This window comes from Diospyros lotus, chromosome 8, assembly GCF_014633365.1.
Source record: "Diospyros lotus cultivar Yz01 chromosome 8, ASM1463336v1, whole genome shotgun sequence".
Taxonomy (NCBI): Eukaryota; Viridiplantae; Streptophyta; class Magnoliopsida; order Ericales; family Ebenaceae; genus Diospyros; species Diospyros lotus.
Window position 1 is genome coordinate 22,040,010 of NC_068345.1, and position 23,269 is coordinate 22,063,278.

At 39.6% G+C, this 23,269-nt stretch overlaps 1 protein-coding gene across 4 annotated transcripts in view; it reads left to right on the plus strand.

Moving 5' to 3' along the window:
• LOC127807589 (uncharacterized) overlaps positions 1–23,269 on the plus strand; it is a 66,115-nt gene that overhangs the window by 14,760 nt on the left and 28,086 nt on the right. For all 4 annotated transcript variants that reach the window (XR_008024742.1, XR_008024743.1, XM_052345578.1 and 1 more), the window contains exon 5: positions 20,609–21,663. Coding sequence is in view for 2 of the 4 variants with exons in the window: in XM_052345578.1 (XP_052201538.1) it covers positions 20,609–21,663 (1,055 nt within the window). In the remaining 2 variants the exon portion in view is untranslated. The remainder of the gene's footprint in view (positions 1–20,608; positions 21,664–23,269) is intronic.

Sequence of the window (23,269 nt, forward strand, 5' to 3'; positions counted from 1 at the left end):
AGGAAGAATGGTGGTTTCCACTATATTTGAAAATACTCAAGTGTGAGAGAGTGTGAGTTTGAGAAGAGGGATCGATCAAGCTAAAATGAGAACAAAAGAGAGGAGAGAAAGCTAGAAAAGAGAGAAGAAAGAGGAGGAGGAGGAGGTGGGCAGCTCAATCGTGACATCTCTTTGTTGGGTATTCCTTTTCAAAGCTTGTAAACTAAAGGTGAGGGTTTATTGTTTATCTTTAAACTTCATTTGGCATGCCAAATGTATTGTTGAATATATTGTGGATCAAGGCATGAAATGCATGAATTTATGATTCTTGAAACTTGCATATGGAAGGAATGGATTTTTCTTTGCATGGCATACTGCAATGGCCGTAGGATTGACATAGTGCTATGGGAAGTGGTATATCATTTGCCATGGGTGAATTGTTGGGTTGCACTTGGTACCAATCTTGTGAGTTGGTTGACTTAAGGTTTTAAAGTATATCCTCTGTAGGTCACTAAAATGTCAAAGGGAAATGTTTATGCATATAACATGAATCATGCATGAAAATGTGCAACATGGACCAAATTAGACCAAGGTCAAGGAGAAGATTCTTAAATGAAAGAACAAAGTGATTTTTGGATTATGAAGCATATTTAGTTTGATATTTTGTTTAGCTTTGGCTTCACATCCCAATTTGTGTACTTCTAAATTTTAAACTATGTAGGTTTCATTTTGCCAATGATTTGTATGATAATGGATTGTTCCGTAGTGATATATAGATGGTCGGGATATTGGGTTGCAAGGCAACTTGTTATGGATGTTGGGAAATTTTAAACTATGTTGGCACATCCCCCGTGCCGGGGGGGGGGTTGAACTGGGTTTGTAAATAAGAAATTTATAAAACAAAAACCATGCCAAAGCATCTATAACCGAAGGCCAAGGCATACCCCATACCACAAGAAAACCATCAGAAAAAACACAAGAACAAACTGCTAGCTATCCCACTAACTTGCTAGCACTTCCTGTTAAGAAACTCTTATAAAGAAGAATAAGAAATATAACACTTAACACAAGAATCTCAACATAAGATCTTGTTACAACAAGGCTAAAATAATTTTATAGAATAAGAACAAACCTTGAAGAAGAAAAGATTGAAACAATGAAGCTCAAAAGTAATTTGAAGATCTAATCTTTAAAATATGCAAGCCCACTCTTTCAACTGCTGGTTTGATCTTCTAAATGACTTTTATTTATAGCCTTGAATGTCCCCTATAGATTTCTAGTTGTTGGAGATCAAAATGGCAAATATTAGTGTCGTGTACCCAAGGGGGTATAATTGTAATAAACAGTAGAATCTGGTATGGATTTGTAATTGTGAAGAATCGAGACTGTTTACATGTGGAAGTGGCAACCGTTTTTGGCGCCAACTTCTGCTAGGGCCGAGTACATATACGCTCAGCCTATCGCATTGAGGGCATCGAATATCATTTGACAATTTTCTGTTCTATTTCCCTCTCTCCTTCTCATTTTATTTTCTAATTTCCCCCCCTCCTTCTCTAATTCACCTCTTCCCCTACATAATTCCCACCAAGTTCTCTCTACAAACGAGAGAACATCTTGTTGAATCCAAAGGATTCAACAATTGGTATTAGAGCACCGATCTTGGCCCCTGAACTTTGACAAGCTTCATCAATTGCGGACGACACTCGTATGAAGCAGATGGAACTACAGCTTCAGCAGGTGACGACCACGGTGATGGACGTGCAGGCTAGAGTCGAATCGATAGAGGACTTGATTGGAGTGGTGGTTGACCGAAGGATGGAGGAAGCCTTAGAATGATTATGTGGGGATATGCGCAATTAGATTAGAGATGAGATGAGATGAGAGAACAGAGCAATATGTTGCATGATCAGATGCAGCAGTTCATGCTCATGTTTTTGAGCCAAGCGCAGATGAGGATGTCTTTAGATTTCCCCTTGCGAGAGAGATCGGAACCGATATTGCCAGGAGCTAGCACTGGACAGAGGATGGTGGGATCATCGGAGGTGGAGATTGATCCAGTGGCAATGGAGAACAATGGCGCGGTTAGGAGACATGAGATCTAGGTCAATTCTAACCCCACAACTTTCCAGTTTCGAAATTGGAACTTCCAGTGTTTGACAAATCCAAGCCACGGTGGTGGATCCGACGATGTGAAAAATTGTTCGAAATACATCAAGTGGCCGAGGAGTAGAAGATTAATCTGGCGGTGGCTTACTTGAATGACATAGGAGACGTATGATATTAAGGATGGTCGAGAGTGAGAGAAGAATGTAGCTGGAACGACTTCGTGAAGGGTTTATGTGAGAAGTTCGGTGAGAAGAGGACTATGGATATAGTTGAGGAGTTCAACAAAATGAAACAAAGTGGATTGGTGCAGGAGTATCAGTTCCGGTTTGAGGAGCTAAAATCGATGATGCTCAGTAGGAATCCATGCTTGACCGAAGACTATTTCGTGTCAAGTTTCATCAGCGGGCTGGGTGAGGAACTTTGATCTGTAGTCAAGATGACAAGGCCTAGGACGGTCCAAGAAGCAGTGGAGAGTGCTCTGCTTCAGGAGTTAAATGTGGAGGCATTGATAAAGAAACAGAGGAGTCAGATTAGGGGAAACGGCTTGGGTTCCTCACTGCCAGGAAGGGAAATGTATAGGGCTAGGACCATGCCAAAGCCACCACTACCACCTAATAACCTGGGGCAATAAGGAAGCAGAGGGAATGAATAGAGGAGACCCTCGGGGGCTTGTTACAGATGCGAGGATAAGTACTTCCCCGGACACCAATGCAAGAGGCAATTGCTCCTGTTGGAAGGAGGGGAGATTGAAGAAGACGCAGGAGAAGAAGCGATGGCGGTAAGGGATGATTGGGAGGAGGAAGACAATGGCACGATATCCCTCCATGCCATAAAAGGAGTGGCGAGTAACAAGATTATCAAAGGGGAAGGAGCGGTGCAAGAAGGAATACTCATGGTCCTAATTGACAGTGGGAGTACCCACAGCTTTATTGACGAAGGGACAGCTAAAAAATTGAAATGTGAGTTATCTAACACTCAACCTTTAGTAGTGACGGTGGTTAATGAAAGTATGGTGTTAAGCAGATCAGCTTGCATGGGGTTCTATTGGACAATGCAAGGAGAATTGTTTGAAGCCAACCTGAGATTGCTAAAGCTGTTGATTGGATGAGAGGGGTCAATTCTATCAGTTTTGACTTTAATAAGATGGAGGTTACGCTGGAAAAGGGAGGCAGGAGAGTTACATTTCATGGGAATATGGAAACAGGGTCCTGCAAGCTGATCAAGGGAAAGAGGCTGTAGAAATTGCTCAAGTGTAAGTTTTCCCAAGTGGCTCAATTATTTTTGATCTAGACCAGTGAGAATACGAAGGAACAAGGAGAACAAGAGGGTCAATGCCTAACAGCTAACAACAAGCCAACCACAGACCTATGGCAGGTACATGAGTTGGCCTCCCTCGATGCATTACTTATTGAGTTTTGTTTAGGGATCTATTTGTAGAACCTAAGGACCTACCACCTCAAAGACCATTTGATTATTCTATCCCTTTACAACCAAATGCTTAACTTGTTAATATAAGATCCTACAGGTACCCACCAAAGCTCAAAACCAAAATTGAAAAATTAGTAAGGGAAATGCTGGACAACTCTATAATTCGAGCCAGCAAAAGCCCATTTGCATCTCTCGTCCTTTTAGTTAAAAAAAAGGATGGAACATGGCATTTTTGTGTCGACTACCGCCAACTTAACCATATCACAATCAAAGATAAATTTCCCATTCCCATCATTGAAGACCTCCTAGATGAACTACACCATGCAACTATTTTCTCTAAACTCGACCTAAGATCCGGTTATCATCAAATCCAGATGAACTCAACTGATATACCCAAAACAACCTTTAGAACCCACCAAGGGCATTATGAGTTTACAGCAATGCCCTACAGCAATGCCCTTCAGATTAACTAATGCACTAGCAACATTTCAAGCCCTAATGAACCACATTCGTGAGCCTTATCTTCGAAAGTTTGTGTTAGTATTCTTCGATGATATATTGATCTACAACCCAACTTTTTCTAAACACCTAGAACACCTTAGAATTGCATTTAGCATCCTTAAACTCAATCGGTTATGCATCAAAAGGTCCAAATGTGACTTCGCCCAGAAACAAGTGGAGTATTTGGGCATGTGATTTCCAGTGTTGGAGTTAGCACTGATCCCAAGAAGATTTCAGCTATGGTAGCATGGCCTAAACCCGCGAACATCAAGTCCTTGAGGGGATTCTTGGGGCTAACGGGTTATTGTAGGCGTTTTGTGAAGAATTATGGGGTGATAAGCAAGCCTCTAACAGAATTATTAAAAATGGATAACTTCAAATGGAATGAAGAGGCAGAAAATGCATTTGGACAGTTGAAGCAAGCCATGTGCGAAGTACCAGTGTTGGGTATTCCTGATTTTAGTAAGCTGTTTTTCTTGGAGACCGATGCATGTGGAACCAGGGTAGGAGCTGTGTTATCTCAAGAGGGCCGACCCTTAGCCTTCATGAGTCAAGCTTCAGCCCCAAGACATCAAGGGCTTAGGCTCAACACACATGATAAAGAGTTGTTGGCTGTGTTGATGGTAGTGGAAAAATGGAGGCACTATTTGGAAGGGGGGCAATTTATAATTCGAACAGATTATGAGAGCCTTAAGTTCCTTACTCAACAAAAGTTGCACACTAACTTGCAGAAGAAGGGGATGGTCAAGCTGATGGGGTTGGATTTTGTGATTTAGTATAGAAGAGGGAAAGAAAATGTGGCTGTTGACGCTTTATCCAGGCATTATGAGGAGGGAGATTGTGCAACCATTACAACCTTGGTACCAGATTGGTACTAAGAGGTGACAGCGAGCTATGCTAAAGGAGCTTGGATAAGGGAGTTACTGGAACAACTGAGTCTAGACAACAACAGCAGGCAGGGGTACACTATATGTAATGACAGCCAAACTGAGAGAGTTAACCAGTGCCTCGAGATCTACCTAAGGTGTTTCTGCTTTATGCAGCCCAAGGAGTGGCACAAGTGGTTATCCTTAGCGCAATGGTGGTACAATTCCAGCAACCATTGGTCCATTGGGATGACTCCATTTGAAGCATTATATGGATACAAGCTCAGCCTACTACCACCTATGGGGGAGCCAACGTTGGTGGCAGTCGCGGATACCTATCTACAAAACAGGCAGGAGATCCTACACACCTTGAAAATTGAATTGGCCAAAGCTGAAAACTGGATGAAGCAACAAACGGATAAAAAGAGGAGTGAGCGAACATTTGAGGTAGGAGAAAAAGTCTACCTCAAACTCAGTCAGCCCCATCTGAAAACTCTATTGAGGCAGCCTGTCACTAAACTAAGCCCCAAGTTTTTTGGACCGTATGCCATTATTAGCAAGGTGGGACCACTTGCTTACAAGCTACAACTGCCCGAGGGAACACGCATTCACCCCGTGTTCCACGTGTCCTTACTCGAGAGCAATTGGGAACCAAGTGGCCAGTCAAACCATTCCTATTCCAATCAGGGAAGAAGAACCAGCCATCACCCTAGTAGCCATCCTGGACAAAGGAGTGATTTTTCAGCAAGGAGCCCCAATCACCCAAGTGCTGGTGCAGTGGTCCTCATTGCACTACGACAATAATACTTGGAAGTATCTACTAGAGTTCCTCCAACAGTTCCCAAACACAGCCAGCTTGCTCAGCATTCTTGAGAACAAGAATTAGCTTAAGGGAAAGGGAACTGTCGTGTACCCAAGGGGGTATAATTGTAATAAACAGTAGAATCTGGTAGGGATTTGTAATTGTGAAGAATCGAGACTGTTTACATGCGAAAGTGGCAACCGTTTTTGGCGCCAACTTCCGCTAGGGCCGAGTACATATACACTCGGCCTACTGCATTGAGGGCATCGAATATCATTTGACAATTTTCTGTTCTATTTCCCTCTCAATTCCCTCTCTCCTTCTGATTTCATTTTCTAATTTCCTCCCCTCCTTCTCTAATTCACCTCTTCCCCTACATAATTCTCACCAAGTTCTCTCTACAAACGAGAGAACACCTTGCTGAATCCAAAGGATTCAACAATCAGTTTGCAGAAAACTAGCCGTTAGTAATTTTCCAAACAGAAACTGTCGATAGTTTCAATAGGCAGTTGATAGTTTATTTTGAAATTTGAAAAAGCAGTCAACAATTTATTTCAAATTTGAAAAACAATCAACTATTTAATTTTGAAACATTGATCCATAAGGTATGCACTAAAATCAGTCAACTTAGAAGCAGTTGACAATTTAGCTTAACTAGTTGATAGTCTTGAAAAAGAAGTCGATAGTTTATGTTTACTTTGAAGAACCAGTTGACAGTCTTAGAAAATAGGTCGACAATTTTATCATTGGATTCAATGTTTAAATGATTTTTCTTCTATTCTGGAGCAATTTTCTTTGCTTTGACAATATTTCAGACTTCACAAGATTTCATTGATTTAAAAGACAAGTTCAAAACCATTTCAAGAATCATTCAAAATGGTTTAAGTTCAAAACCTTTAAGACCAAATCAATTATTTCAACATCATTTAAGTGGCATTTATTAAAGTTTTGTGTTTAAGATACTCATCATCAAAATTAGATCAACAGAGTAGCGGACTATTCTAAAGAGTAACATGCTATTCCACCCAAGTGAGGTAAGAGGCATGATTATAAGTCCATACTTGTCCTAAGTATAATTTATTGGCTGGATTGTGGGGATTGCAGGTGTACTTGGTATGTTTTTTGTTGTGCCATCATCCATAGGGGATGACATTGAGCTAATGTATGATAATGATAAATGAGGTTTGAGGAGTAATAGATAATTTAAAGAAAAAAAATTTCAATCTTGTAATTTGGTTAGTAATTCGTCAATAAAAGAGTTGGTTAGTTGCATCCTTAGAACTACCTCAATAGTAATACTATCGTTCTTTGTAGTAGGGTTAGCTAGTGGTCTTGTTTGGTTATTCTATAGATGTCACGTTTATCATCTTATAACTTTGTTCATGCCTTACCATATTTCCCTTAGTCTTACCATAGGTATCTTAGTATTTTCATCTCGCCTACATTTGTTATAAAATATTGCTTGATAGTGTAACATGTTGGCTTTCGAGGAACGAAATGCAGCATAAATTGCATAAAAATTATTTGATCAACCAAACTCTTTGGCTGGTCGTGAAACCCAAAAGGGAACAGATCTAGTTTGCATATATATAATCTTTTCAAAATTAAAAACAAATAATGAAAGCCAAACTTTTGGTTATTCGACGCGAGAAAGTTTGGATTTTCGTCCCATGAGGTGTCACCCACCCTTTACAAGTGATCCACACCAAAGAGAAGCTTTATGAATGTTAGCGAGCACGCCTCTTCGATCTTCTTCCAACAAGAACGCAAGATCTAACCTAATTTTTCATTAAAATTGGGTTTTTTTCCCTTTAGTTTTCTCAAAAGTAATTTTTCCTGTAAGAGGCAAAGGCTATAAGAGGCCTTTTATAGGTGGTGAGGGCAAACCCTAGTCATACTAGGGTAAAACACAAAGTCCCAACACATTCTGTACGTGCTGGGCTGCGGCCAGCCCAGCAATGGGTTGGTCCCCTGTGCGCCGGGCCACCCGCCCGCGTGCAAGCGCCTTGCCACGTGTTGGGTCGCGCACAGGCTGGCCCTAAGCCATGCCAAACATGGCCTGTTGCCTCTTTTTACCTCATTTCTCATTTTTGCTTAACTTTTGACATCCCGTGGATTTTCCCGCAAGTGCTAGCTCGCCCCCAAAACCCATGAATTCATCTGGGCTCGAAACACTTTTCGGTCCCACTGAATTTATCACAAAATTTCTCTTTGTTTGTGTGCGACCTTATAGGTTCACTATGAAGATGGCAAAGGGTAATTTATAGAATCCTACTCCTAATCAAACTCTTTGATTATGATTCATAATTTATGTCGTCACATGACAAAATCACCATTTTGCCCTTAGACCAAGATTGACGTCTAGCAACGTATCATGGCCCCCATATCATAATGAAATGCAAATAACACTTTAGATGAACCTTTTCGTGACGAGTTCCAGTGCTATTTGATCCCTCTATCATAATGCCCAGGTATGGTCTAGAAGTATGGTGAAATGTCAAACCTCTAATAACCAACACTATGTATACGAATGCTAAGTCCACAACTCATATAGTTGAATTAATAACTCTTATTAATTCTCAACTATCCACGTTGGCCAACGACTTTTTGAGTTGTGACTTCATCATTCACATGGGGCATATACCTTTTAAGATTCTTACTAAGGTCAATAGATTCTATCTTGCATACTCACCTACCTTCGTATGATTTGGACCATACCCAATAACCATTCTATTAGAGACCCATCTTACTGGACCCCGTATAGTGGCATCAAAGCATGATGCTCGTCATATAAGATAACCGTGATACCTTAGGAATAGAGATTACTAGCACCTGCCACTACAGAGAACTCCCAATTGACATTTAGTAAGAGTTACCATTTGGGTATTCTCGAGTTAGGTTATTTAGTGAACTCATTCACCAATGAGCACCTACACACTTGCATTAGTGTCACCACACAAGTAGTCAATGATATCAACTACCCTCCTTACGAGCATGCATAGTGTGTACCGTCTTGACGGTATCATAAAGGCTCCACTCTATAGTCCTATGACCAGAAATAGTTTAAGAATGAAGTATCAGTCATTTGGTCTCATTTGTATGATCTCATCATAACTCGAATGACATTGCTACACTTTTTGGGCTTCATCGAAATAGGAAAACATAAAGATGAATGTATTGCCAAGTATTAAAAAGAAAAATATTTTTATTAATCAAAATATGTTTGAGATTTATAATAGACGCAGCCAACTCACAACTCTTATGATTGAGTCCCAAGTTACAACTCTTATCACAACACTCCATGGTATAAAGGATAGTATATTAGAATATACATGAATTTGTATTATTATATGAGTGAATTCCAAAGCGATATCTCTTTTCCTTATGTATGGTTGATGTTAATATTATAATTGTTCATTATTTGATATTCTCTATTCTTTAATTCTAACTTCATATATTTACTAAAATTGAATACGATAGAAAGTGATGCATGGCTAATAAGTATGTACCACTTCTGTTGGAGATGAAACAATGGCATTGGTGCCTAAAACGGAAGAAAAAAAAAAAGAATAAAATCCATAAGTAACTTTTACGTGTTAGTTTCCATCAATGTAGTTTTAGCATGAAAATTGTTGATGAAAGGCTAAAGCATTGCAGGCACGTTGATGGAGATCAATGCTTATATTTTATTTAGGAAGCTTAGAAAACTACAATTTTAGTATTTTAGATTTTGTTTCCTACTTGAATTTTGTTGTGGTCTGATCGTGATTGGTTTGCTCTCCTAATTTCGATGTGAATTAGGAAGGTGTAAGAACAGAACAAGAACATAGAGAAGAGAGAAAGAGACGGAAGAGAGAAGGGAGAAATGAGAGAGTTGAGAGAATTTGGAAGAAAATTCAGAATTCAATTCTTCGATAATCCCCCAAGAGAGCCCGGGAGAGAATATACAATCAATTGGGATGATAGACACTGCCACAACAGATTCTATTCTCCTCCTTCTGTTGTAACCAACCTTTTTGTCCTATTTCAGCCCTTACACGTGGTCCCTATAGGTTTAACTAACTCTAATAGAAAATGACAACAGGAAGAAATAGCAAGTTACAACAGTAAAAAAATAGCAAAAAATTATAGCCATAAAAGGAATTAAAAATTTAGTAATCTAGGCACTTCTCATGACAATTTTCCCCCCTTAACAAATTTCTTGTCCTCAAGAAATCCTAAAGAGGTTGGCAGATCTCGGGAACTGTTTAAGTAGATTAGGTAGGTACTCCCAGGTGTTGATTCTTGTTGATTCCTCCTTCCACTTTACTAACACTTGTAGGAGTCATGAGTGGGACTCCCCGACTATAAACCACTCTCCTGTCCAGTATAGCCTTTGGCTCTTCCACCTTACCCCCCTTTTGAGGGAGTGAGGGCAATGTTGGATTTACCTACTCTGTGCCCACTGACCTCTTTAGGAGGGAGACCTGAAAAACGGGGTGAATCTGGGATTCTTTAGGGAGTTGCAACTAGTAAGCTACCTTTCCTACCTTAGCCACTATAGCAAAGGGCCCATAATACCTGGGATTGAATTTAGATACCTGCCCTTAAGTGATCGATTTCAGATGGGAATGTTTCAGCCTTAGATACACCTTTTCCCCCACTACAAACTCCCTATCACTCATTTTCCGATCAGCAACTTGTTTCATTCGGTTATGAGCTAATGCCAACTCTTGTTTCAGCTGTTGTAATACCCTTCTCCTCTGTTGCAAATACTCCTCAATTTGAGGCTACAAAGGTGTGTTCCCCTATAGCTAGTAAGAGAGGGGGTTTGTACCCAAGGAGAGCCTCAAATGGGGACATTTTCAGAGAAGAGTGGTGGTTAGAGTTATACCACCTATGCCAACCTTTAGGTTGCAGGATATAGACACACTTCAAATATGTTTCTAGACTTTGATTCACCCTCTCAATTTGCCCATCTGATTGAGGGTGATAAGCTGTGGACATATTTAGCTTAGTTCCCAGTGCCTTCATGAGTTTCTACCACAAGATGTTGTGAAAATCTTATCTCGATCCGATATTATTGACTTAGGAACCCCATGTAAGGCCACCACCTAATCCAAAAAAACCCTGGCCACCTCTTGGGCTGTGTAGGGATGGGCAAACCCTAGAAAATGGGCAAACTTAGTTAATCTGTCAATGATTACCAAGATGCTGCCCTTCCCTTCTGACTTCGGCAACCCTTCAATAAAATCCATTGACACACTAGACCAAGCTTGGTCGGGTATTGGTGGAGGTTGTAAGAGCCCAAGGTAAGTCACATTTTCATGCTTGCACCTCTTACAAGTGTCTCAAGCTAACACAAACCCTTTTACTTCTATCTTAAGCCTGACCAATGGAATAGTTGTCTCACTCGAAGATATGTGTTTTGAATCCTAGAATGTTCCCCTATTGGAGATTCATGCAGGGCTTGCAAGATCTTTCTCTTAAGGCATGCACAATTACCAATCACAATCCTGCCATCATATCTCAGTAATCCATCCACCAATGTGTACCCCTCCATTTCCTCAGGTTCCACAGCCAATTTTTCCAACATTTCCTGCACTTTTTCATCTCCCTCATAATTGTGTATTACCTCCAAACACCATTCTGGAATTACAACAGTCATAGCTGCATTACCTTCCTTTACATGGCAGCTAGAAAGTGCATCCGCTGCTCTATTTTCCTTACCCTTCTTATTAAGTATTGAGTAATCCAAACCCATCAGTTTGGCCATCCCCTTCCTTTGCAACTGAGTTTGAAGTTTCTGTTGCAGTAGAAACTTCAAACTTTCGTGGTCAGTCTTGATCACAAATCTGCCTCCTCATAGGTAATGTCTCCATCTATCAACTGCCATTAACATAGCTATGAATTCCTTCTCATATATAGTGAGCCCCGAATGTTTAGGGCTCAAGACCTGACTTAGGAACGCCAGTGGTCTTCCCTCCTGCAACAAGACTGCCCCAATACTAGTCCCACTCGTGTCTGTTTCCAGCACAAAGGGTTTCTTAAAATCTGGTAGTCCTGATACCGATACCCTACTCATGGCTTCTTTCAGCCTCTTGAAGGCCTCTTCTACTTCAGGGCCCCAGCTAAACCCCCCTTTCTTCAGCAAATCGGTTAAGGGTTTTCTAATGGCTCCATAGTTCTTTACAAACTGGCGATAGTATCCAGTTAGTCCTAAGAATCCCCTTAGGGCCCTCACAATGGTAGGCCTTGGCCAAGTCATCGTGGCCTCTACCTTTCTTGGGTTGGTACTAACTCCTTCATTTGATATGATATGCCCCAAATATTCCACTTGTCCTTGACCAAATGCACATTTAGATTTCTTAATAAAAAACTGGTTAGATTTGAGGATATCAAGAATGGTTCTAAGATGAATCAAGTGTTGGTCAAAGGTAAGGCTATAGATGAGTATGCCATCAAAGAGTACAATTTTAAATTTTCGAAGATGGGGTTCAAAAATTTTTTTCATGAGGGATTGAAAAGTGGTAGGGGCATTGGTGAGCCCAAATGGTATCACCAAGAATTCAAAGTGCTCATGGTGAATCCTAAAAGCTGTTTTGTGGATATCCTTAGGTTTCATCCTAATTTGGTGATAACTCGATCATAAATCAAGCTTAGAAAATAATTGGGCATGATGAAGTTCATCCAAAAGATCTTCCACCAAAGGTATAGGAAATTTATCCTTGATGGTCATGGCATTAAGTCGGTGATAATTCATATAAAATCGCCATGATCCATCATTTTTTTTTTTTACTAATAGGACTGGAGATGCAAAAGGGCTTTGGCTATGTTTGATGATGGATTGTTGGAGAATGTCCCTAACCATCTTCTCAATCTCGTTCTTTTGAATTTGGGGGTAACGATAGGATTTAATGTTAACAGGCACTGTATTTTGTTTTAGATGGATTGAGTGGTCAAATAATCTAGTTGGGGGTAGGGATTTAGGTTCAAGGAAAAGATCCTCTTACTCTACCAGCAATTTATTAATGAGTTCTAAGTGTTGTACCTGATCTGGAATTCCCTGGGGTGTGTTGACTGTTAAGCAGATCTCACCTTGTATCATCTGATCGCCCTGTCCTTCCTCTATGGCCACAATTGAAAAGAGGTGTGCCAACTGATTCCACTTTCCCTTAAATACTCTCCGCAGCCTTTTCCCAAAGATCATTTTACATGTTCCAGTCTCCTTTTCCCCAGATAAGGTCATCCTCCTTCCTTCTCTCTCAAAGGATACCTCAATTCGGTTAAAATCAAAGCTAATGGGGCTTACCCCCTTCATCCAATCCACTTAGAGAACCATATCACAACCCCCCAATTGCAACAATCTCAAGTCTACCTCAAATTTCTCCCCTTGCATCTCCTAGCAAAAGCCATTGCAGGTTGACTTACTTAGCACCCTTTGGCCATTGGCCACTGTCACACTCAAGGGAGGTGTCCCTGCGAGTGCACACTTCAACTTTTTGGCCGTGCTTTCGTCAAGAAAGTTGTGGGTACTCCCACTGTCTATTAGAATCATGAGGTTGCAACCCTTGACTTGCCTTTCCACCTTAATGATTTTGTTGTTAGCTACTCCCTTCAAAGTGTGAATGGATATCTCTCCATTATCTTCCTCCTCTATAACCTCACAGTCCACTTCCTCTACCTCCCGTAATTCATTCTCTTCATCCCTTTCTAGCAATAGAATCTGCCTTTTGCACTGATGACCAGGGTGGCATTTGTCCCCACAACGAAAACAGAGGCCAGCTAGCCTCCTCTGTTCCCTCAATTGCTCCCTAAAAGGTACTGAACTTGAGCCCGCCCCATTCTTATTCCCACTGTTTATCTTCATCGATTCCCAACTATATCCTTTTCCCCCCAAGTTAGAGGCTCTTGCAACCATTCCCCTTGTTTGCTGTCTTTGTATTTTTGATAGAGCCTCCACCACCAGTTCCCATAAACGAGCACTCTCTTCTGCTTGTTCTACAATTTGAGGTCTCAACACCTTCACCATAGGCCTAAGCTTATCATTGAGTCCACTCAAATAACTAGACACGAAATAAGTTTCTGATAGATGAGGGTTATATTGGATCATGAGAGACTATAGCTCCTCAAAACGCATCTGATCGAACTCTACTCTCGGTCTGTTTGAGTTTATTGAACTCTTCTATAATATCCACCATGCTCCTCTCCCCAAATTTTTCACACAATTTCTCCTCAACCTTAAACACCCTTGATACCAGGGCATCCACCACTTCATTGAAGTAGGCTAACGCTAATGATACCCTCTGTCTCTCGGGAATGTTATACCAATTAAACATTCTTTCACATTTTTTTAGCCACCACCGAGGATTAACTCCCTCGAATGTGGGAATTTCCATCCGAGGCATGGGAAACCCCGGGTGGTGGGGATTAATTGGACCATCCCTTCCCCGGTCTAGTAATCCTTCCAACTATTCTGGGTTAACCTCAATCTTTGAGGTGGCTTGTCCCCTATCCCTCCTAATACCCTTGTAGAATTGGTTATGTTCTCTCTCTAGGGGTGAAATCGGGAGACAAACTTACCCTATTCTGGCAAGCAAATATTACCATAAACTACTGCATTTGGGCTCCCAGATCTTCTCTCACCCTTGCTATGGAGCCTTCCAATCTTTGCTCCAAACCCTCCATGGAACTCTCTACCTTGCGATCCAATGCCACGATCACTTCTTGACTCCAGGTAGCTCCTAACTCCAATTGCTCAATCCGATTCTGGGTATCGGCCGTAGTCGAGCTGAACTATTGCAGTTGCCACTCTTAAGGTTTTCATGCGAGTTCCCTTCACCATTTCCTTTATCCCAGTGTACCAGCCAAGGATGGTGGCTTTGATACCAAATTTGTCACGGTCAGACCGTGATTGGTTTGCTCTCCTAATTCCGATTTGAATTAGGAAGGTGCAGGAATAGAACAAGAATAGAGAGAAGAGAGAAAGAGAGAAAGAGAGAAAAGAGATGGAAGAGAGTAGGGAGAAATGAGAGAGTTGAGAGAATTTGGAAGAAAACTCAGAATTCAATTCTTTGATAATCCCCCAAGAGAGCCTTGGAGAGAATATACAATTAATTGGGATGATAGACGCTCCCACAACAGATTCTATTCTCCCCCTTCTGTTGTAACCAACCTTTTTTGTCCTATTCCAGTCCTTACATGTGGGCCCCTATAGGTTTAATTAACTCTAATAGAAAATGACAGCGGTAAGAAATAACAAGTTACAATAGTAAAGAAATATAAAAAAATTACAGCCATAAAAGAAATTAAAAGTTCAGTAATCGTGGCACTTCTCATGACAAATTTGTACTCCTAATTTGATTGTGTGCAAGTATATAAATATTGTAGAAGTATAAAAATCATTTACTTTTGGAATAATTAATTAAATACAGAAAATTGAACTTTCTTGCCCTTCCTATTGATTCCTCTCTCTAGTTTTTCTACCTTTTTGCTCCTCATTCTTTATTCTTCTCCTATTTTACAATGGATTTTGCAATCATATAAGACAAGACAAAATTAATGTGGTCATACTAATAAGTTTGGAGTGGTCTCTAGATAAGATGCACGTGTCACTATTAAAATGGTTTGGACATATGAGAAGAAAGACAATACAAGCTCTTGTGAGGTAAGTGGATGAAATGGAGGGAGTTTATAGCAATAGAGAGGAAGCTGAAAATTAAAGAAACCTTGGTGGGAACGTGATGGAGATCACAAAGAGAAATATTTTGGGAAACAATATCTTAGGCCTAAAAGTAGAAATTAATATTGTTTTATTAATTTCTTTGTTTTAATTTGTTTCCTAGTTTCTTTTAATTTCTTTTATGTCCTAGAATCCTAATTAGATTAGGATTACCTTTATTAGCTTAATTACTAAATAATCCTAGTTAGAAAGGAATCCTCGTTAGAATGACTATCTATTAATTGTTTATAAATAATCTTTTAGTGTACTGAAGGACATATTTTGATGAATAATATTGAATATTGCTATTGGCGTTGAGTAATCGGAATTACTCTTGTTTCTTTTAGTCTGGGTTTTGCATCAGAACTCTAGACATGACATAGGATATAATAATCTCACACAAGGTGTGACCATGGATGGAGATCTTTGGAGGTTTAGAATTCGTGTTACCACCCCACCTCGTGGGATTTATGCTTGGGATTGTTGTTCCCCTGTCTTGTGCTTCCTTTGCTCCTCCTCCTAGTCTTTTTTCTCGTCTTGTTAGTCCTACACCACTTGTTCACAAGCAAGGTTTCCTATAGAAGAAGTTGAAAAACTTAAGCCACTTGACAAGATAGTGGATCCATCTAATTTCATGAATATAATTATTCATAAACTTGGAAAAGTGCCAATGACATCTTGATTCCTTCTCCAAGATATAGGGCTATTGATTTTCATTTGTTCGTAGAGTTCACTCTTTCCTTTCTTTGTGGTCATTGTTCTATTAAGGTGTTCACAGAAAAAAATTTCCTTAGACCAAGAAATGTTGATTGTTGGTCCAGTTGTGTTGATACTATAAAAAATATAGGTCCAATTCTATTACTAAGGCGTTTCACTTTGTTTCTTTGTCTTAATTAATGTGTTATTATTAATTTATTTGTTTTCTAGTTTTTGGAACTCTAGAGGGTTGAGACAAGAGAATCCTTTTGTCACTTTTTTATTTGTCTTTCTTTCTTCTTCATTTGTCATAGATAGAGACCATTGGTGAGCTAGAATCTATGTCATGGACTCCACCTAATGAGATTAATGCTTAGGATTTTGTTGTTGCCTTCTTCTTAGAACAAAAGGCCAAGGCCGTCTCATTGGGTTTGGGTTGGCAATTGGGAGAGAGATTTTATATTCCTTGAAAGTATTCTGTTGTTTTTTGAGGTTTTGTGTTGTTTAAGAATCAATTTAGTTAGGAGTTGTCTTGTACCAACGAAGTAGGGGAAAGATACAACAATTGGAATGTAATCGAAAGGGGGAAGTAGTATATTAGCAAGTATGCTGTAAGGGGTTTGACACAGCGTGTAGCGCTTGTGTGAAGAAAACACACCAAAATAAATCCTTGAAAGAACAAACTTCAATGGCCGAAGCTTAGCTTTTAAGAAGATGCAAAAACAAGACTGTTTGCAAACGTTGAGGTTGCTGAGACAACATAATCTTCGAAATCAAGTTCCAAACTCATCGAAAAGCCATTCTTTAGTTTATACTCATTGTTTCCCCAATGGTTGTGTTGCTATTCCTGCTAACCTTTTTACCACTAGGGTTGGCTATCATATGACCAAGATCATCCTCATCGTCGCTATCATCCATCATTGGTCTTCTAGGATTAATGAGGACAGGATTAATGGCTGGTCTTCCCGGTTTGACATAGCCGGCTTGATTCACACCATTAGTCCGGTTCCGATTATTCTTAACTCGTTGTAAAATGCCCAATTGGTTGCGAATTCACTCTAATTGTTGCTCCATTGTACGAGTTATTTTCCGTTGTTCTTCGATTGCTCTCTAAACCGCGGGCAGCCCCCGATCACCGTCACGAGGCTAGTTGCTACCGTTGCCTTCAAGATTGGCCATCTGATTGATTGATGAACCGCTTTGATACCACCTGACGCAGCGTGTAGCGCGTGTGTGAAGAAAACACACCAAAATAAACCCTTGAAAGAACAAACTTCAATGGCCGAAGCTTGGCTTTCAAGAAGACGCAAAAACAAGACTGTTTTGCTAAGAAAACCTAAATAGGTTGTTGAAATTTGATTAAGAAAAACTTGATTACAAACTCTAGATCATAGGCATATTTATAGTATTTGGCTAATCCAAATTCATCTAATATTTGTAAACAAAATCCAACTAGAATTCTAATAAAAATAAAACCCTAATCAAACATGAAGTAGAATCCTAAATCAAGTAGAAATATGAAATAGAATCCTAAATCAAGTAGAAATATAAAGTAAAATCCTAAATCAAGTAGAATTCTAAAACTTAAGAAGTATTAAAATAACATTATGACACTACTATTTTGGTGATACTGTTCTGGTTTGGTTGGGTCGGCCTTGGGCCGAGTTTTGATTGGTGACCGCATCAGGATTGTACTAAGTTTGTTGCTACATTGACAGCTTATACATTCCCAGTGCATGTAAGCGATTACCTGCACATGGGGGGAGGTTAGGATCAGCTATAAATAGCTAATCCCTTCCCACAGAGATATATGAAAATTCACGATAATTTTTTATTTTCTCTCTATATTCTCTCTTTCTCCCTCATGTCTATCTCTTTCTCTCCCTAAATTCTCTCTCTTTCCCTCTCAATCCTTCTACTGATTGAGAATTACTCGTTAGATCCTTAGGGAGCTAATAGGAGTGACATCATTCTTGTGGGATTGGTCAACTATAGCCATAGTTTGGATCAATATTTATTGTGTTGAACCTAGTGTTTTTCTCTCGTGCAGCACCCCACCCTTGGAGGTTGAGGGCCAGAGCCACCCTTATTGCTCGGGAGACAAGCAATAACCATCACAAATAAGCACCTTGGTAGCAACACCTATCTGCATCTACAATGGATATATATCAGCAACCTGTAGGAATCTAGGGACCACTCTTGATGTATGATTGCCTTTTGCACTGGGAGAGTCAGGTCGTGACATATAGTTTATCTTATTTGGTTGCAAAATATTGCCTTTACTGTTTATGTACTTAGGCCTTCAACTTAGGTGTCATGACCCTAGGGGTGAATCAGTAAATGGTCGTTAATAACTACTTGTATGTGCCATTAGTTGCTAGCTAGATGGGGGTTAAGTGGTTAGGGAATTAGCTTAATGTTTTGGTTGTTATGTTAGTTAGCTGTTATATTATTAGAATGTTATGGTTGCTGGAGGCTCTATAAGAGACCTACAACAGTATGAGGAAGTATCATTGGAGAATAATACAAAAGTCTTTCTTTCATTTCTGTCTTTCTCTCTCTCTCGTTCTCTCTTTCTCCCTCCCTCATTCTATCTGTCTTCCTACATTCATTTCTTTCTTGAAATTCACTCAATTGTCCAGCCCATAATCTAAGGGCTTGACATTAGGTTCCTCCCTTTAAGGTAAAGTTGGGGGGGATAGAGGGATTGAGAAACATGAAGACTCGCCTATTAGAAGTGAGTATTTATCAAAGGGTGGGATGATTTGGAGTACCCTTTCTAATTACCCACCTACTCCATGTCTCTATTCTCGATTCCTCCTTTTGCAATGAGGAAGCTGAAGGAATTACCCAGGAAATTCCTTTGGGATGCTTTAGGTCAGGCGTTCAAATATCATATGGTTAGTTGGGACTAGATTTGCCTTCCTTTATTGGGTGGGTAGCTTGGGGTTGAGAAACTAAAGGTTTTCTTTTTTCTTTATTTTTCCAAGTAAAAACTAAGGGTTTTCAGTAACACTTTCTTGGGTAAATGGTCTTCGAGGTTTGCATTGTCTTTGGGAAAAGTTCATGGTTCTAAAGTATAGTACTCAATGGAGGATTGGTCATCTTTAAGGGATTGTGGAGCAGATGGGGAGTATGCAGGTCTAGGCGATTATTTCTTTTGCGATAGGAAATGGAATTAGTGAGTATTGGATTGATGCTTAGTGCAGGGATCACCCTTTGCAAGACACAGTTACTTGATTTTTTAGGCTGCTAGAGACAGTTTTGCTAATGTGAATAGTTTTTCCCCATAATTAAGGAAAAATTTTCCAGTTAAAGGAATCAACTTGTTAACATCTTCCTTTGACATACTTTATACTTACTCAGTGACAAGGCAGGGGAAGACAAATGGTCTGCCATTTATTTTGTTCTTTCTATAAGGCTTTTTTGGCAAACAGGGAGATGAGGGTGGCTTGTGAGTGATTTGAGTGTATAATATGGATGGAGTGTGGTCAACCATTTACTCTTCCATTCAGTTCATCGTGGAATGGGTAATGGTATTTTGGAGATTTTTTTTTTTGTTGTTGTTGTTGTTGTTGCTGTTTTTTGGTGTGTTTCCATATTGTACTTGTTGGTTTTACCATGTCAACTAAGTGATGGAACACAACTATATCAATTATCTTCATTCACCACCATCTCATGAAACTTCTCCATATGAAGATGGTGTTGAAACTTCATTTCATCATTACTCCGCCAGGGGATATTATCCATTGTCGGTCCCAAGCCCGGATAAAGGAGGAGGGTTGCGTTAGGTAGCCGACAGCCAACGTAAAGCCTAATTGGATCCAAATATGAATTCTAAACAAACTATCTGTTGGGATGTAACCCACATAGAAGTCTAGAATTCATGTAGCCAACCCCACATAATGGGATAACGGTTGGATATGTTGTTGTTGTTGTTGCTGTTTTAACTCTTTTTGATGAATAGTGGGTGATGATGGTGCCCATGCTTAATTTTTTGTGTTCATGGAAGTTGGCTTGCCTGAAACAAAGCATAAGGGACCCCTTGGAGGGTCTCTTTTTGAGGGCAAGGGAGGCTAAATTCCTGCTCCTTGGAGCCCTTATTGCCTTTTAGATGATTTATCCTTGTAAATAGTTCATTGGTTTCTCTTTTCTATAGATTCACCCCCTTATGGCAGCTTTATCTTTATATGGTTGCTTATCAAAAAAATAAAAAGGTAATATCATGATCATGAATGAAATGGTGATGATATACTATATCTATGCAGCCTCTGATTTGGAAAAATTGGTGAGTTGCTGCTCTGAGATAGAGGGCAAGTTCATTTTTTTTTTTTTTAAATTCCACTCATTTTCTTTTCTTTCAGCATTGTTCTCTATGTTCAAAGGGTAGGTTTCCAAAACCAGGAAACATTCATATGCCAGTAGTTCTTTTAATTCCATAGTTAGTATGTCTTCACTAGAAAATGTGTTATCATCCCCTCTCTTATCATTATACTTTAGCTCATTGTTGATGTTGAAATTTTGTTGTAGAGGAGGAATGGCAGGACAATTGGTAAAAGAAAGGATACCAGGAAGAATCCATATAATTGTGAAGGGGATGATGATAGTTTACTGGATTTAACCAAAGTGAATGAGGGGGATCCTGCATCTTCCACCGCTTTTTGTGATAAAACAAGTGGTTCTTTTTGTTGCACGTCAATGCCCAGCCAAGGTGAATCTTGTTGCTTCCATGCTGCAGCTGATGCCAATAAAACTCAATACATTTTGGCTGAAGGAGAAGATTCAGCTAATTTGACTGCTAGGATTTCTTGTGCTGCCCAGGAACAGACACCCAATGGACTATCTAGCATTATATCAAATCATAGTCTGGATTCCAACCTGAAAACTGCATCTAGCCCAAACGATTTAGATCCTAGAGCTTCTGCAGGAAGCAGTATTTTACTTGATGATATTGAGCATTGTAAGAAAGAAAAGGATGGAAGATTAATTGAGTTTGCCTGTGGTCAGGATTCTGAAGATCAGAAGTTCTATAATGATATTTTTGTTGAGCACGTACAGGGCCCTGGTGTGGTTGCATGTTTCCAGCCTACAGAAGTGCCTGATGGTGGCAAAACTAACAGTAAACACAACGGGGACTTCAAAGAATGGACCTCACATTGGGACTCTTTCTACATGAGAAACTACTTCTATAGCACCAAAACTCATGAATCTACATGGGACACTCCTCTAGGGATGGAACACCTAGTGTCTGGTGAAGTCATTGAGAAACAAGACGAAATGAATGAGATTGCTGAAGTGAATTTTGACCTCATGGTTTCTTTTCCTTGTAACAAACCACTAGATTGTTGTGGTTTGCAGTGTGGTACCAATTTGCTTGGTGAATCCAAGAATGATGATGAATTACTGGATCAACTGCCACCTAGTGAGTCCTTACAAGGGTTTGAGCTTGCTGGTGAAAACTGTCATGAATTGATGACTGTACCTGCTCTAAGCTGCAGCTTTCAGCAATTGTATCAAAAGCAGCAGATCAACAAGAATTGTTGTGATGAAACTTCTTCACATGTCTTGTTGCAGCACATCGACAGGTACTGTTGTCTAACCCTTTTTTGTCATTTATTTTCAATGGATATACTACTAGCATTTATGGTTTCCCTCCTCCCATCCCCATGTTACCCTTCTTTGTTTGATCTTGACATTATTATCTGATTCTGTTCCTCAATCTTAAAATACTATTCAAACTTTTTAATCACAGATGGTGAAATGAAATCAGGCAATTAGGTTGTGTTGAGACTGCAATAGAGATTTGAATGGAATAAATACTCATGGCACTGAATAACTAGATTGGTATGGTCAAATAGGTAATTCTGACAAAATTATCTCATGTGGGTGAATCCAGTCAAAGGGTAGTGGTCAATGACTTTTTACCATCAGATAGCAGGAGTTGAGATCGGAGAGGTTTGGTCCTTGATGAAGGTGGTAGGAGCATCTTATGTGTTATTCCCTTTTCTAGTAAAACATTTGAACCAAAGATGAAGAGGAAGAGAGAAGAGACTAAGAAGAGAAGAAACAGAGAGAAGAACAAGCAATAGAAGAAGAGGGAAGAATTGGAGGAGAGAGAGAACTAGAGAGACAGATAGACAAATCAGGAGCAATTTTCCCATAATCTATTGCTGAAAATTCTGTATACTTGTGAGGTAATTTATAAAGTCAAATTCTTGTGAGGTAACCTAAGAAACCAAATTAGAGAAGGAACAAAAATCCTATTCCTAACTGAACTTAGAATTCAATTCATGGTGGGAAGAAAACTGAAATACTTGAATAATAATTCTATAAAGGGTAGAATTTAAGTTCTCTTATTACTTCTTGCGCTCGCCAGTCTTTTTACATTGGAATCTAAAACAATCTCCACTAGTGTGCTTTTTGAAGTTGACAACTAACAATCTCCTTGAGCTTCTTATTGCTAAATCCTTCCTAAGTTTGTTGTTCATTTTGGGTTGGCCTGAATTTTCTAAGTTAGCTACTCGGATTTTGGTGATTCCTTGCTTGGAGACCATTCTACTCTTGTCACTACTGAGACAAATCCCATCCTAGTCATGGAGATAATATGGGTGGTTGTTGTCGTGGTCATCCTCGACCCCACTACACCTACTACAATCATATGAGTCACAATCATGATACTTGTTATAGCTTGCATGGATGCCCATCTCGAGCGACTAATACTACTCAAGTAGTTGTTGGTAATTCATTGAGTCAGAATGCCATAACACCTGGTGGTCCATTGTTTGATAACCTTCTTGTTTGAATTTGTCTTAGGATCGGATGAATAATTGGCATGCAACATGAGTCTTCGACAACTATATTATTGTCTCAATCTGCTCCATATGCGTTTTGCACTATTGTCGCTTCACCCATACAGGTCCATTGTCAGTTAGGGCACCCATTTTTTTTAAGGGTGATGAAGATGGTCCTAGTTTATTAAGCCTTCCTACCATGGAGCGTGGGTTGTGTCAACTTGGAAACATAATTGTAGTTCATTCCCAAGTAGAGTCAATAATTGCCTTAATTTTCCTTTTTTAGTTGCTCATTTTGATGTGTGAGAGCTAGTAGTGTTAGCTCAAAACAAGCTCAAAACAAGGATGTCATTCTTTATAACTTTTATTAATGATTTATCATGAACTACTTGGTTATATT